We start from the raw sequence: 16312 nt of genomic DNA, 5'->3' as shown, positions 1-16312 counted from the left end.
CCATTTTACTGGATTATTTCAGTATAACAACACCATATTGTCTTAAATTTTTATCCATCATTTTCCATTTGTAATTTCCATTCACCATGCACTCCCTCTGGTCTAGGGGACACAACCATCATAAAACTTCACCTCCACAATTACCTCCCTTGTACCCTTACCAGTAGTACTACCCCTGCTGGCTCGCCCCACCCACACCAGCCTGCACTCCCAAACTCTCCCTCTTTAAACCCCCCAGGGTGGTATCATGTATTTTACCTATTAATATTAAAGCTTGCAGCTTTGTACATAATGTACATAATTTACTTTTATATAGAAACATCTTTGTCTTGTTTAATTTTTAACTGCAAAATACATTTTTTTACCTTATAATCCTTAGGTGGCCCTATAAAGGTAACCGTTTTTTGGCGACAAGTAAGTAATTAACTGTAATATACTAATATTACTATTAACTTTCTTTTAAATATTGTCTTAACACCACTCTGGGGGGACGTTTCTTCTTCATAGCCCAATACTCCTTAAGTTCCCTACAGACAGGGTCTTATGTTGGAGCATTGCGGCTATATTCCCTGTCTGCAAGTGTTCAACATTGTGCCACATTTACGAATACACACCAATTGCAATACAAAATATAATTTAAAACCAAATTACAATTAACAAATACAATTTTTTGTTTTATTTCTATATCGTTGCATGTTTACATGCAAATCCTCCTTTTCCTATTAGAGCTATTAAATCAGGCTCTTCTTTCCCTATTAACTAATGTTTATTAATCTTTATATCTTCCCATGGCTAAGAGTTCTTTGTATAACATATAACTCTAACAACAAATTCCAACTATTCATAGATCTAATACATAGTGGCAATGTTAAACCACTTTGTGATCTGTAAAATCCTAAAATATTAATAATTTTTGCTTATTTCCAACATATTACACTTCCATGTATTTCTTTTCTTTCATAGAAACATAAAATTAAAGTAATTCTATATTGATTTTAACATTTAAAACACAGATCACAAAGTCTTAAGACTCCAACAAACCCATTGCAGTATATACTGAACAGTGCATCTAGTATTGATGATGACACATACAACAGTATGTGTTTTTCATCATCTTTACTTATAAAAATTGGGCTATTCTCATCCTTCTCTCTCTTTTCAACACAAACAACATACATATAATAATAATTATGATAACAATAATATTAATATAACATCTTCATAGTAGTTAAATAACAGATACCAATCATATTAAATTCAAATAGATTCGAGTTTTAATGGATGTAATTATTCCTTCTTGTTTCATACATTTCCTAATGAAATTCTGCTTTGTTTACATTTTAAAAGTGCAAAAGAGCAGACGCCATACAATATGATTGGTTGTCTCTTTCACGTCCATGCAAGAGCAGACGCCATGTCAAGGTCGTTCTTTGTAAGAATTTTACATCTCAAAACGGATTGACCTACTTGCGTTTGCAGGGACGTGAAAGAGATAACCAATCAAAGCCAGGCTTTTAAATACTGTCAACCAATTAAAACGCCGCTTTCTAACAGCTTTAGGCAAGACATTGTCCATTAAGTTTATTGAGTACTGCGTTTTTAACGCTTATTGAATAGAAAAGTACAGATATTTTTAAACCAATAGATTTTTATTGAAGCACCACATCAACACTGCAATGTATTGTTGTATTATAAATGGTACAGCCCAGTAAAGTCAGGCTGACAGTATTATAGTCGTTTTCGGCTTTTTTAACGTAGAGTTTTATGTTACGCAGTGTGCTCGGGCAATGTTTTCTAACCGAAGTCCTGAGGGTTAACAACCCCATTAGTTAGTTAAACCTTGTGTAGACAATAGAGGTCGCAGTTTTCATCCAATATTTATGAAATTTGGTCAGAATGTTTGGTTGGGATTGTATTTGGGTCATCTGGGGTCAAAAGCTAGGTCAAAACCTAGGTCAAATAGTAGAAAAACCTTGTGTAGACAGTAGAGGTCACAGTTTTCATCCAATCTTTATGAAATTTGGTCAGAATGTTTATCTTGATAAAAAATCGGGGTTGGGATTGTATTTGGGTCATCTGGGGTCAAAAACTAGGTCACTAGGTCAAAAACTAGGTCAAATAAAAGAAAAACCTTGTGTAGACAATAGAGGTCGCAGTTTTCATCCAATCTTTATGAAATTTGGTCAGAATGTTTATCTTGATAAAATCTGGGTTGGGATTGTATTTGGGTCATCTGAGGTCAAAAACTAGGTCACTAGGTAAAATAATAGAAAAACCGTCAACAATTTGTTTGTGTAGAGAGTAGAGGTCACAGTTTTCATCAAATCTTTATGAAGTTAAGTCATAATGTTTATCTTGATAAAATCTGGGTTGGGATTGTATTTGGGTCATCTGGGGTCAAAATCTAGGTCACTAGGTCAAATAATAGAAAAACCTTGTATAGACAATAGAGGTCACAGTTTTCATCCAATCTTTATGAAATTTGGTCAGAATGTTTATCTTAATGAAATCTGGGTTGGGATTGTATTTGGGTCATCTGGGGTCAAAAACTAGGTCACTAGGTCAAATAATAGAAAAACCTTGTGTAGACATTAGAGGTCACCGTTTTCATCCAATCTTTATAAAATTTGATCAGAATGTTTATCTTGATGAAATCTGGCTTGGGATTGTATTTGGGTCACCAGGGGTCAAAAACTAGGTCACTAGGTCAAATAATAGAAAAACCTTGTATAGACCATAGAGGTCACAGTTTTCATCTAATCTTTATGAAATTTGGGCAGAATGTTTATCTTGATGGAATCTGGGTTGGGATTGTATTTGGTTAGTCAGGTGAGCGATTCAGGGCCATCATGGCCCTCTTGTTAGTATTTCGGTTTCCAAGTTAAAGAATTACGAGCCCAGTACCATTTTTAGTCCCCTACCTGGTTCACCGGAGGGGACTTATGGTTTGCGCTCTGTGTGTCTGTCAGTCAGTCAGTCTGTCACACTTTTCTGGATCCTGCGATAACTTTAAAAGTTCTTAATATTTTTTCATGAAACTTGAAACATGGATAGATGACAATAAGGACATTATGCACGTCATTTCATTTTGTTCCTACGTCAACAATTCTGGTTGCTATGGCAACAAATTAAAAAAAAAAAATTCTGACAATGGTTGAGTCGGTAGGGGACTTATTTTTCTTGACAATAGTCTTGTTATGAAGTGTTATGTGTGGGTTATTTATTTAAAGAAAATAATAGATAACTAAATGACAACATTGCTAGCATGACACACTTTCTGTTTATTACATCTTTTTACAAGTCTGAAATGAACTATAAAACTGCTTGGGCGCCCAGCGATTTGGGTATTGTTTCACAGGTCGTAAAACTAATTAATGGACATATTGAAATTTAATATGCAGTTTAGTATTGTAAGCTCCAGTGGTGACTGATGTATAACTAATTTTAAGTCACAGGTTTAAAAACAGCAGAAAACTTGGTACCCATCTTGTTAACTTAAGCATTTTCAACCATTTCAGAAAGTGATATGTCCTTACAAACTCAGAATTTTCACCCAGAAAGGAAATGAGTGACAACGTGCCCGTAGATGAGGTTGAACAGATCCTAGAAGCTGCTAGACTAGGTAATAAATTTAAATTCAAAATAATTTAAATTAGTAATTTAAATACTTAAGATTAGTTTGCAAATAATATAAAGAACTGAACAAATTTACTGTTCATTAATGTGTACATGAATTGAATATCCACACAAGAATTTGTCTGAAAATACAGACATGTTTAGTTTGTTACTATGTAATGACCTATTTTCTGGTCAAAAGTTGTTTCTGTTTTAGATTTGTTGTTGTCTTCATGTAGTAAGTGCATGTAAGTTGTAACACACCAAATAATCATGACTATTTAAAGTGTCATTAGATGCATCTAACAGTATATGCTATGTTTATAGGTGTCTATTGCAACAGTTGTTTATTTTTGGTGTTTTCACTTTATATACACTTATATTTGTTAATGCAGCATCAATGTCCTAAAACAATATCCCGTAAAGAGAAAAAGAATGCAATTGAATATCAACCGTACTTTCGACAACTGACGACAGAAATGATTCGTTTTCCTGCAACGATATCTACTCATAGGACACACGAACACTAACTCCGATCTTAATAACAAGACTGTTCCACTCGTCTTAGAGGACTGGGACAGTCTTGTAATATATCAAATATAATTTTCAATTTTTTATAAACAACTGGTAGCAAGATGAGTTTCAGATAATTGGTCAGTAACCACATTTTAACTAACTCTTTTGACCTGTTAATTCTTCTCAGCTCAATTCAACAGTGAAAAATGCCCATAATTTCTTTTTAAGGCAGGGAGGCTGAAGAGTGCCACCGAGTCAAGGTAGAGCTGTTTAAAAATCTGCCTGCTGACCAGGCCCGAAATCAAATACGGAAAGAGGCTGCCAGACGTCGACCTCTAAAGCCAAACCTTTCCTCCAGAAAGGAAACAAGTGACAACGTGCCTGTAAGAGAGGTTGAACAAAAGGAGGCTGCTAGACTAGGTAATTACTTTTAGTTCAAAATAACTAGTAATTGTTAAAAATAATTAAGATTTGTTTCCAAATAATAAAATGAACTAAACAAATTTACTGTATTTATTATATATTCATTAGTGCTAAAGTAAAGGAAATATGTAAATACACCTAATTTGTAATTTCTTACAATCAATCTATGTGTACAAGAATTGAATATCATGTTCTATGTCATTTATTTCAATAGTGGTGCTGATGTTTTAATCCGGTGTCTGTTATACATAATATCTGTGCAAATATCTATCTGCTATTGTTTTTTAGTGTTCTAGAGCAATAGTTAGATGGTATTGGTTGCAGTCTTAGTAATGAATACGTAGCCGCTATACTTATAAATTTCACTGGCTAAATTTGAGATATGTTTCTATTTTTATTATTGATTTAACCTTAAGTTGTAATTGCAATGTTTTTAGTTCTGTCACAGCTTTTTTTAACCTGTTGTGTACTGTTATATATTAATTTACCTCACTTCTTCATTGTAATTATGTATAGCAAAATTATATACTTCTATTGTCATTTGATAACTGTCTGTTCTCAAAGTTGTTTATTAGAATAAAATTAACAAATTAAATGATTTACATGTGTATACATTGCAGTTTGACACTGACTGCACATTAAACTATTTTAATTTATAAACAAAATAATATACAAATTAATTTTGTAAATGATTTGGAGCTTCTTTAGTGAGTTTTTCTTCAGTAACAACTAGTGCACAAGGGTCAGCCCCACCCAAACAGTCCACTGGAGTTGATGCCAAGCTTTCTGCAGTTCAGACACCTGCAACCAAGCCACCCCTAGCTACCACCATTTCCTCTGTGACTACCTCTGTGCATACAGCTAAGCCCCAAAGAGAGAAAGATGTGATACATGTGGGCAATAGCAAGGTGGAAAAGACACAACCGGCTGATACCACTATTGCATCTGTGATGCCTACACAGCCCCATGATGAGTCCATTGGAACTATCTACATAAGGGCTTCTAATAAGGTACACGTGGGTAGAAGATATTGACAAATGCACTTTTAGATTATGGTATTATTGAGTAGGGCTTCTTCTCCAGCCGTACTGAAGAAAATAATTGATACTTACATTACTAATATATGTTTACAGCATATTGTAGAAAAACAACAGATGGGCTATCACAAATTGGCCTAAAACACTATTTGTATTTGAACACTTCCTTGGCAGTCAACCTTATGTTGACTGTATTATAATATTCAGATAATGTCTTAAAGAATAATGTGAATATAATGTAATAAAGTGAAGTTTTTATGTAGAAAATGTTTGTTCTAAAGTATCATAAGGCTTTATCGAACCTTAAATGTTGTGGTTACATTCATAACAATTTAAGGAATCAATACTCAATTGGGTAGTGAATTGGCAAGACTAGTGTCGATTTTAAATGCGCAGTTAGTGAAAAGTTCAAGTTCAACATTTTAAGTATCAAAACTGATTTAAGTTCTTCAAAATCTAGGTACATTATAATGGAGTTTAAACTGTTTCTTCAGCTAAAGCAGGAACTGCAATCAGAGTAAAAACGATGTGTTTATTTTTGTACTAAGTTGCTTTTTTGCAGATTGAGGTGGTGGACAACGTACTTCGAGGGTCCGATAAAACACTTTCTGTGAAGCCAAAATGTAAGTAAAGTGCCATTTGCTGTCTATTAACATTAAAGGTCAAGGCCATACTTAGAGGTCCAAGGTCATATCTGAAAATTCTTGTCTCAGTGATAACTTTTTGAAGTATATTGTTGGGTTTTAAAATACTTGGTATAAATGTAAACACTCATAAGGCATTGGCATTCACTGAGAGGTTTTTGGATTTTTCAGACTTTAAAGAAATATGCACTGTGTGTGCTGTCATGATTATGTGTCATTAATTTAAATTATTTCGATAAGTCCTGCACTTTAAAATGTTTGCCAATTGGTACATGTATGTGATATGATTAAACAACTTTTTGTGCCAAAATATTTATTGTTGTGGAATGTTTAATCCACTTTGATCTACTTTTTCATTTTACCTACTTTTATCTTATTTTATATTTAAAACACTTTCTCATTTTTGAAGCATTTGTTTGCAAAAAAACAACAACACTAATTTCCCAATTTTGGTCAAAACGCCACAATTTTTCCCAATTTAAAGGAACCCGGCCCCATTCCCAAAATGGTGATAAAACACTGTAAACAAAATGTGTAGTTATAAACGCTGTTGATGAAATAATTCATTGTTGATTGCTATGCAAATGGTTACTGATTGCCTTTTACAGCAAAAGTTGTAGCACCTGAGGATGGCACCTTCTTTGACATGCAAGGGTCTATAATAACAGCCAATCAGTTGCCTCCACCACCTGTGTTAATGCAGTATGGGCCCGTCCAAAGTTCCAAAGCGTTTGATACAGGACCACCTATACCTGGAGAGGACACTAAACATGTGGATGAGGGCTTGCTGTATCAGGACCTGTAAGAGCCCGATTATTTGATAAACTGTTCGAATTTATGATTGTTGTATTTACCATGCATGCCGTGTGCATGTGTCAAAAGTTCTGATGGAAAAAAACATTGAGATGGTATGATGAACATGGGGATGAGGGCTTGCTGTACCCGTAAGAGCCTGCTTATGTGACAATCTGTTCTTTATAATATTTTCTCAGTAGAGGAAATAAGAACCTATATGTGAACAGGACCAAATTGCCCTTTGTGATTTGACTGGTTACAATTTATGTACAATTCATTTTTATGAACTTATGTATTCAGTCATACTTAACTGTAAATGCACCAACAAGGTTAACCATTAACACTTCAAATGATTATTCCATTTTCACCATTCTTCTTATGATGGGGTTAGTGTTTTTCCCAAGCCCTTTTTGTTTGCGCTGCGCCACGCCGCTTTTCTTATGCCCCACAAAGGCAAAAGCCGCCACGTGCCGTTATTGATAACATCTTAATACCCCCTTGGCCAAATTTCTAAGCCGACAAGTATCAGAGAATGGCCCAAAGGCAGTGAAGATCGCGCGGTTGTGAAATCGTCATTCTTGAATAACCCTGTGTCAATATCAATGGATAATTTCAGTGGCTTTGTTATACCAAGCACACTTATTGGTCTGTAATGTGTACTCCTCCACGATAAAATCCTGGACAGTTACTTCAGAGACTGATGAAAACCTCGATGTTATCCTCGTGCAAATAGTGCATTTCATGCATAGTTCAATAATCTCAAAACATTAATTTCTATGCGTAACTAAATTAAAAAAAACACAAACAAGTTTTATCTTTATCGTTATCGTCTTTCATTAATTATTGAAACAATCACTGACACGTATACTAATTAAACAAAATGCGAATCGCGTATTAGACCAATGTTTTTTTTCTTTCAAATTTGGGTCCTGTAGGAGGACCCATTCCCAATAGAAAAAAGTATATATTTTTCCCAAATGGGACATGAAAATTCCCAATTGAAGATTTAAATAAAAACATTTTTGTTTCAATAAGTCTCAACATTAAATTTTATTTCAAATCCAGCTTTATAAGTTAAACCTTAGTCAATATAATATTAATAACACTTTACACTTTTATTCTCAATTTACAGTATTTGTTAGCAAAAATGAACAGTTCTAATTTCCCAAATTTAGTCAAAATGATGCGAATTTTCCCATTGCAAAAGGACCCGGCCCCATTCCCAAAATGGTGAAAATCACTGATTTATTATAAGATATTACATTGCTATGCGCACCTAACGCTTATATCATTGTAACAAGATGGTGGACTATACAGGAAATAAATTGTTACTCTCTGCAAAAATGGCAAATAACAATTGAATTAACGATGGAGATCAAACATATAAAAAATATTAATGAAATGCCTGTGATAATCAACGATGCATAAAACGTTTTAGATACCAACAACATATTTATTATTAATCTTCTCAGTGGATATGTCATAGAAAAGAGTGTTTGTATCTGGCCTGTAAACTTAGTTGGTATCTCTCTTCAATTGGTAAAGTACTTCAATTAGTGGGTACTTGCACATATTCAGTATTAATAATATTCATTTAATCAAATGTACATGCAAGCATCAGACAACAAGCATACATGGTAAATTTGAAAAATTGAATATATCTTATATAAATATGACATTATGAATTATCAAAGTTACAAAATGAGTTAATATTTGCCATTATGCTAAACATATAACTTTGTCATTGTATGTATTTTGACAGAAATCTGAAGGAAGCCTATCACTTATACTAAGTCTGTCTTCTGTAAAATACATTTGATTTACAAAATCTGACACACAAAATCAGTTTTGTTGGTTATGCAACTTATATGTATCTCTTATGTAATTTTTATGAGCTTAAACATGGTTTCTTTTCATAATTTTCAGAGAAATATCAAAAGGTACACTTGAAGAGGTTATACAAATGGCCGAAGATGAAGGGAAACAGAACAGTGATGTGAAAAGAGGAGTTACAACAGATGTATTTATTTATGTCCAGAAATTAAAGTATTTGTTTTGAAAGTCCAAGTTCAAAACCTGAATTTTACCAATATTTATCTTTTGAATAACATTATATTATAAAGAACAACATTTGTATTTTTATTATTAGGAACGACTTTGTCGAGGTGGCGAGTATCGTTACATAGAAATTGGCAAGGGTGCATTTGGGACAGCCTATGAACTATTTGTTGGGACAAAGAAAGTTGTTACAAAAGAGGTACATTTTCATATGAGTAAAAAAGTAATTGACATTTGCTTTTATGTTTTTTGTAACTCAACTGAGCCAAAAATGTTCATGTGAAGCTATTGTGGTGGTTGTCAGTTTGGCGTTGTTTGCTGTGTAATTCAAAAGCATCTCCTTAAATGCTAGAGAGATTTTTATGAAACAGACATGATCCTTGAGTGCATGACCTGTTTCAAAGTTGTTGACATTTTTATGGTTGTTAAATAAATTTAAAAACCTAAATATATCGCCTCTGAAACTGCAAGGCTCACAGTTATAAATTGTAACTACAAGGCCCTCAGCTTTGATATGTGTAAAATGTGACATCATAAATATGTCCTTTTCAAAGTGTGTTCAAATCATAACACTGGGGTCAGAACTGACCAAACTCCATGATTGACATGATTGATATAGATATGTAGAGCAAAAAGATTTGATCTCCAAGAAGGAAAATGACCAAAGCTGTAAAATTAAGTATGTTTCACTGTATTGTGGACTGCTACAAAGTTTGTTCAAATTATGTTTTTGGGGGTTAAAACTGGCTATTCCATTTAGTTTAAAACCTATTTATTTAAGCTCATTTGCATAGAAAGCCTAAGGCTTATTTGAAATGCTCTCGAGACCGTTTCCTAGCACTAGAACCAGTACTTGTTGTCTATGGGAGAGATCTAAAGAACGCTCCCACAGTGATGATCGAACCCGTGACCTCCCAATTGCTAGGCGGACACCATATCCACTACACCACTGCGACCTTATTTGGGTCCATTTGGGGTCACATGATTAGTATGGTTATAGCCAAGTACACATAAACATTTTCTTCTGTAAAACTACAAGACCAAATGTTGTAGGTTTTGTTATGTAACATTATTGGAGCAGTTGTTTTCAACCAAATTAAAAGTCCTAGGCCTTTTTACAATGGTGTTCTATATAACTTTAGATATTGCCTCAACAAATGGATACATTTTTAGCTCAACTATTATATATGAAATATATATAGTGGAGCTATCCTACTCACCCCGGTGTCGGCGTGAGTGTGAGCATTGGAATGTTAAAGTTTGCGTACCTCCTCAAATATTTTCTATGTCCCTTGACAAATTGCTTTTATATTTTGCATACTACTTTACCAACATGACCGCAATCTATTAGCAAGAGCAGACAACTGTATCAAGGATTTGTGTAAGAATTATGGCCCTTTTACCACTTAGAATATGCATATAATTGATAAATCTATGTTTAAGTTTGTGTACCACCTCAAATATGTCCCTTGACTTTTTGCTTTTATATTTTGCATACTTCTTTACCAACATGACCCCAATCTATAAACAAGACAACTGTAATAAGCATTGGGTAAGAATTATGTTCCCTTTTTATACTTACAAAATTGAAAATTTGGTTAAGTTTTGTGTTTAGGTCCACTTTATTCCTAGAGTATCAAAGCTATTGCTTTCATACTTTCAACACTTACTAACTATTGTATGGGTACTGTGCATGCAAAGTTATGTAACTCTGACTGGCTTTTGACACAATTTTGGCCCCTTTTATACTTAGAAAATTGAAAATTTGGTTAGGTTTTGTGTTTTGGTCCACTTTATTCCTAAAGTATCATAGCTTTTGCTTTCAGACTTGGAACACTCGCTAACTTTCATAAGGAGACTGTACAGGAAAAGTTGCATAACTCTAGTTGGCATTTTGGCGGAATTATGGCCCTTTTTTGACTTAGTTACTTTGAATATATGGTTATATTTTGTGTTTAGATCCACTTTACCTCTGAAGTATCAAGGATATTGCTTTCAAACTTCAAATACTTTCTTACTATCATGATGGTACTGTACCTGGCAAGTCGAATTTGACCTTGACCTTTGAATGACCTTGACTCTCAAGGTCAAATTATTAAATTTTGCTAAAATTGCCATAACTTCTTTATTTATGATAAGATTTGATTCATACTGTGACAAAACAACACTTACCAGACATACCACAAAGGACTCCACCCAAACCATCCCCCACGCTCCACCCTAGAATCTCCCCCCCCCAAATATTTATTTTTATTATTTTATTTTTGAAAGACCGTCCAACCATCCCACCCTAGCTATTGCTATCAAACTTCAATTAAAATCTTATTTGTTTGTTCTATGTCTTTACAAATGTTCAATAAATTGTGGAAACTATACCTGAACTCAGAATCTATAATGTACAACTTCTTTAAAACATATGTGATCAATATGTTTCAATTTTAGTCCTCTGCCAGTTAGAATATGACTATATTACCTTGACCTTATTGAATATAAACAATTTTCAAATGATGGCTAAGTTAGGCTTCTGACAGCTCTTGTTTGTTGGATTTGTTGCACCTAAAAAATAACGGTAATAGCGCCTGCCTAAACGGTTTTCAAAATGGACTGTTTAATTTTCTATTAAACAGTTAATGGTAAAAAATGGCAGCATTCATTTTTAGCTCATCTATTTTTGAAAAAAAATTATGAGCTATTGTCATCACCTTGGTGTCGGCGTCGGCCTCCGGTTAAGTTTTGCGTTTAGGTCCACTTTTCTCATAAAGTATCAATGCTATTGCATTCAAACTTGGTACACTTACTAACTATCATGAGGGGAATGGGAAGGCAAAGTAAGATAACTCTGGTGTGCATTTTGACAGAATTATGTGCCCTTTTTATACTTAGAAAATTGAAAATTTTGGTAACGTTTTGTGTTTAGGTCCATTTTATTCTTTAAGTATCAAAGCTATTGCTTTCATACTTGCAACACTTACTATCATAAGGGGACTGTGCAGGCAAAGTTATGTAACTCTGACTGGCATTTTGACAGAATTATGTGCTCTTTTATACTTAAAAATTGAAAATTTGGTTAAGTTTTGTGTTTAGGTCCACTTTATTCCTAAAGTATCAAAGCTATTGCTTTCATACTTGCAACACTTACTAACGATCATAAGGTGAATGTGCAGGCAAAGTTATGTAACTCTGACTGGCATTTTGACGGAATTATGGGCCCTTTATACTTAGAAAATTGAAAATTTGGTTAAGTTTTTTGTTTTGGTCCACTTTACCCCTAAAGTATCATAGCTATTGCTTTCGTACTTGGAACACTCGCATATTATCATAAGGGGACAGTAAAGGACAAGTTGCCTAACTCTGGTTGTCATTTTTACGGAATTATGGCCCTTTTTTGACTTAGTAACTTTGAATATATGATTAAATTTTGTGTTTAGATCCACTTTACTTCTAAAGTATCAAGGCTATTGCTTTCAAACTTCAAAAACTTTCATGCTATCATGAGGGTACTGTACCTGGCAAGTTGAATTTTACCTTGACCTTTGAATGACCTTGACTCTCAAGGTCAAATTATTAAATTTTGCTAAAATTGCCATAACTTCTTTATTTATGATTAGATTTGATTTATAGTTTTACAAAACAACTCTTACCTGACATACCACAATAGACTCCACCCAAACCATCCCCCACGCCCCCCGAATCCCCCCCCCAATTTTTTTTTTTAAAGATCATCTTATAAATGACCACCACACCCGCACACTATACCCCCCCCCCCCCAAAAAAAAACAACATTTTTTTTAAACATGGTTAAAAACACAAATATTTTTATTTTATTTTTGAAATACCGTCCAACCATCCCACCCAAGAATCCCCCCCCCCAAATTTATTTTTTTTTTATATATTTTTTTTTGCATTTTTGGAAGATAATGATATAAATGACCACACCCCCCCACTATACACCCCTCTCCACTCCACCCCTCCCTCCATTGTGATTGAAATTGAGATAGGTCGCTTCACCTTTAAAAAGAAAAATAGATGAGCGGTCTTCACCCGCAAGGCGGTGCTCTTGTTGTGGTCTTGTTCTTAACCAAAATATGATTTCCTCTAGTTGCTCTAAATTAGCATGTAACAAATACTTTTGCAGATTTATTATGCTCAGTTGAATGTGTTCAAATGGTTTCAATGTATAAGATTAGGTATTTATATCCTTGCTCTGGTGTGATTTTACTATACATTTTTCCAATATAGTTTCTGATTCATTTTAAGAATCTTGATTTATTTTCTTTTAAGCTCACCTGATTGCTCAGGTGAGCTTTTGTGACCGGTCTTTGTCTGTCGTCCGTCCGTCTGTCTGTCTGTCCGTCCACATTTGTTCGTAAACACTCTAGAAGCCACATTTATTGTCCAATCTTAATGAAACTTGGTCAGAAGCTTTGTCCCAATGAAATCTCGGTCGAGTTCGAAACTGGGTCGTGCCGGGTCAAAAACTAGGTCACTACGTAAAAAAACAGAAAACACTGTAGAAGTCACATTTCACGCCCAATCTTCATGTAACTTTGTCAAAATGTTTGTCTTAATGATATGTTGGTTGAGTTCAAAAGTGGTTCCGGTCCGTTGAAAAACATTGCCACCAGTGGGCGGGGCAGTTTTCCTTATTTGGCTATAGAGAAACCTTGTAAACACTCTAGAAGTCACAATTTTTGCCCAATCATCATGAAAGTTGGTCAAAACATTGGTTTTATTGATATCTCGGACGAGTTCGAAAATGGTCCAGATCGGTGAAAAAACATGGCCGCCAGTGGGCGGGGCATTTTTCTCTATATGTATTTAGTGAAAACATGTGAACACTCTAGAAGTCACATTTTTGGCCCAATTTTCATGAAATTTGGTCAGAACATTTGTTTCCTTGATATGAGCGTTGAGTTCGAAAATGGTTCCGGTCAGTTGAATAACACGGCTGCCAGGGGGGGGGGCAGTTTTCCTTATTTGGCAAAGTTTGATGTTTGGTAAGGGGGGTCAACTCAAAATATAGGTCACCAGGTCAAATCTTACAAAAACAAAATCACTCCATATGCCAGAGTTTTGGTTCAATAATGATGAAACTTGACCAGGATGTTTGTCTGGACAATATCTAGGTCAAGTTTGACGTTTGGTAAAGATTGAATGAACCGACTCCTCTGAGGTGAGCGAACTAGGGCCATCTTGGCCCTTTTGTTAAATGTACCAACAGAAAATTTGTGGAGAAAGTAACTAAAATAAATGTGTAGGATTATACTACATATATCTCATGTGTGGTAATATGTGCTCACCAGTTGCATTGACAATCGTCACTGAGGTGTTCCACTAATTTTTTTTGCATACCCACTAATTTGGAAGTTAGTTGGAATGGTAGCTATTTATAATATATACAGAAATGCATTCATTATAATTGAGTACATGTTTTTAATTTACTGTGTTTGATTATGCATATAACTAGGTGCTTCTTGGCTTAAGTTGTAGCATACCAGTTACTTCTTGCTTAAAATGAAATTGATGTCTTGACATATTGAGTGTTATAGTTCATATTGCTGTCTTCCACAAGCATCTAGATGAAAGGAAATGCCTTTTTCAGGTCCAAAGAGAGAAATTCAAGAAGAATGAAGTCATAATTCCATGTTCTTCCAATCATCCCAATATTGTGGCGTGTTTGGGGCTGATTGTCACAAGAACCACTGTAGAAATCTTGTTTGAACATGCTGGTAAGTCTAGTCTCCTAAAACATCAAATCATTATTCAACAAAATGACAATGACCATGTTCTATAACAGAAGCTGATGTTTTCAGTGTTTTTATGCCCCGAGGGGCGGCATATAGTTTTTGAACTGTCCATCCGTCTGTCTGTCTGTCAGTCAGTCAGGCTGTCCATCCGTCCGTCCGTCCTTAAAGGTAACTTGTTTTTCATATATGTATATAATAAAACCTTTAAAACATGTTCTTCTCTAAAACCACCAAGCCCAGAGGTCTCAACTTTGGTGTGTATCACAGGGCTTAACACTAAGGCACGTCCGAACGACATTCACTGCCTTTACCTAGGTCCGGGCTAGCAAATGTTCCAGTAACATGCCCGACCGGTCGTGTGTATATTGGGCGGGATTATGTGTTCTATATCAATAAAATGCGTTTTAAATAAGCTTTTGAAAGATGCAAAAATCTTAATACAGTATGATCAAATGACAATTAAATCCCAGATTGAAGTCAGAGACTACATACAGATCGTAACTCGAAATAGATTTGGAACCCCCTGATTGCAATCAAAAAGAGGCCGACAATTCAGAAAATCCCCGGCAGTTTTCCTGGTAAAACACGTCAGTACCTATTTTTTAACGGAATTTCGATATATACCGTTTTGATTGGTTTCCTCGAAGTGTTTTCTCGATAAAAATACGTTTAAAACTAAAAGCCGGGATCGCCCAGGATTGTCCGGGATCGATGAAGGTATAAAACTCGACATTAACACAAAGTTAATATAAAATTATTATTTATTTATCAATTTTAAATAATTTGTTTGATAGATTAGAAGGGTTTTGACAATCTTTTTTACGCAATTCAATTAGCAAAACTAATATTAATGGTCGATCCCGGCTTTTAGTAGAGAGTTAACCTTGTACAATTGTTACGACTACCGTAACACATTATTTGTTATTTTGCGACACCTAAGATTCACTTACCATTTGTTGTCAGACGGCAACAGCGGCAATCTATGTAAAAAGGTTTTAACATTCATGTCGTTGTTTAAGTTTGGCTTTACGGGTGAGGATGGGGGTCCTCGGATAAGAAAAGAAAAGGGAAGTAGGAAAGTAAGAGAAAGTATGAGGAAAAAAAACAAGGAAAATTCTCCTGAAATGGCGTGAAGATTACAAATAAATGTCTTAAGTAGATCTAGATGAATATTGAATTCATTATCATTAGTAAGGCAAGCTAATAAGAATGATTTAATCATAATTGCGCATCTCCACGCACAAGAAAATACAAGTTAAATGATAAATATAAAGGTTTCGATAATACTTTGGTCGGTGTACATGAAAGATTGGTCAGGGCTAGTAGGTTCTGCATTTACTAGCCCGAATGGGCTAGTTGAAAAAAAAGTTAGTGTTAAGCCCTGTATCATTAAATGTTGATCCTTTACCAAGTTTGTTAAGATAATGTCCCTGGGGAAAAACTTACCACATCCAAGGGTCACAAGATTTATGGACTT

The 16312-nt window shown here is 34.6% G+C and overlaps 1 protein-coding gene across 3 annotated transcripts in view; it reads left to right on the top strand.

Moving 5' to 3' along the window:
- LOC127840149 (serine/threonine-protein kinase PLK4-like) overlaps positions 1-16312 on the top strand; it is a 79103-nt gene that overhangs the window by 30003 nt on the left and 32788 nt on the right. For all 3 annotated transcript variants that reach the window (XM_052368629.1, XM_052368630.1, XM_052368628.1), the window contains exons 2-9: positions 3519-3622; positions 4360-4551; positions 5278-5564; positions 6154-6214; positions 6844-7036; positions 8957-9050; positions 9180-9287; positions 14691-14817. In XM_052368629.1, the coding sequence (XP_052224589.1) occupies positions 3565-3622; positions 4360-4551; positions 5278-5564; positions 6154-6214; positions 6844-7036; positions 8957-9050; positions 9180-9287; positions 14691-14817 (1120 nt within the window). In that variant the 5' untranslated portion in view covers positions 3519-3564. The remainder of the gene's footprint in view (positions 1-3518; positions 3623-4359; positions 4552-5277; positions 5565-6153; positions 6215-6843; positions 7037-8956; positions 9051-9179; positions 9288-14690; positions 14818-16312) is intronic.

This window comes from Dreissena polymorpha, chromosome 7 (assembly GCF_020536995.1).
Source record: "Dreissena polymorpha isolate Duluth1 chromosome 7, UMN_Dpol_1.0, whole genome shotgun sequence".
Taxonomy (NCBI): Eukaryota; Metazoa; Mollusca; class Bivalvia; order Myida; family Dreissenidae; genus Dreissena; species Dreissena polymorpha.
This window is presented reverse-complemented; position numbering and strand designations above follow the sequence as displayed.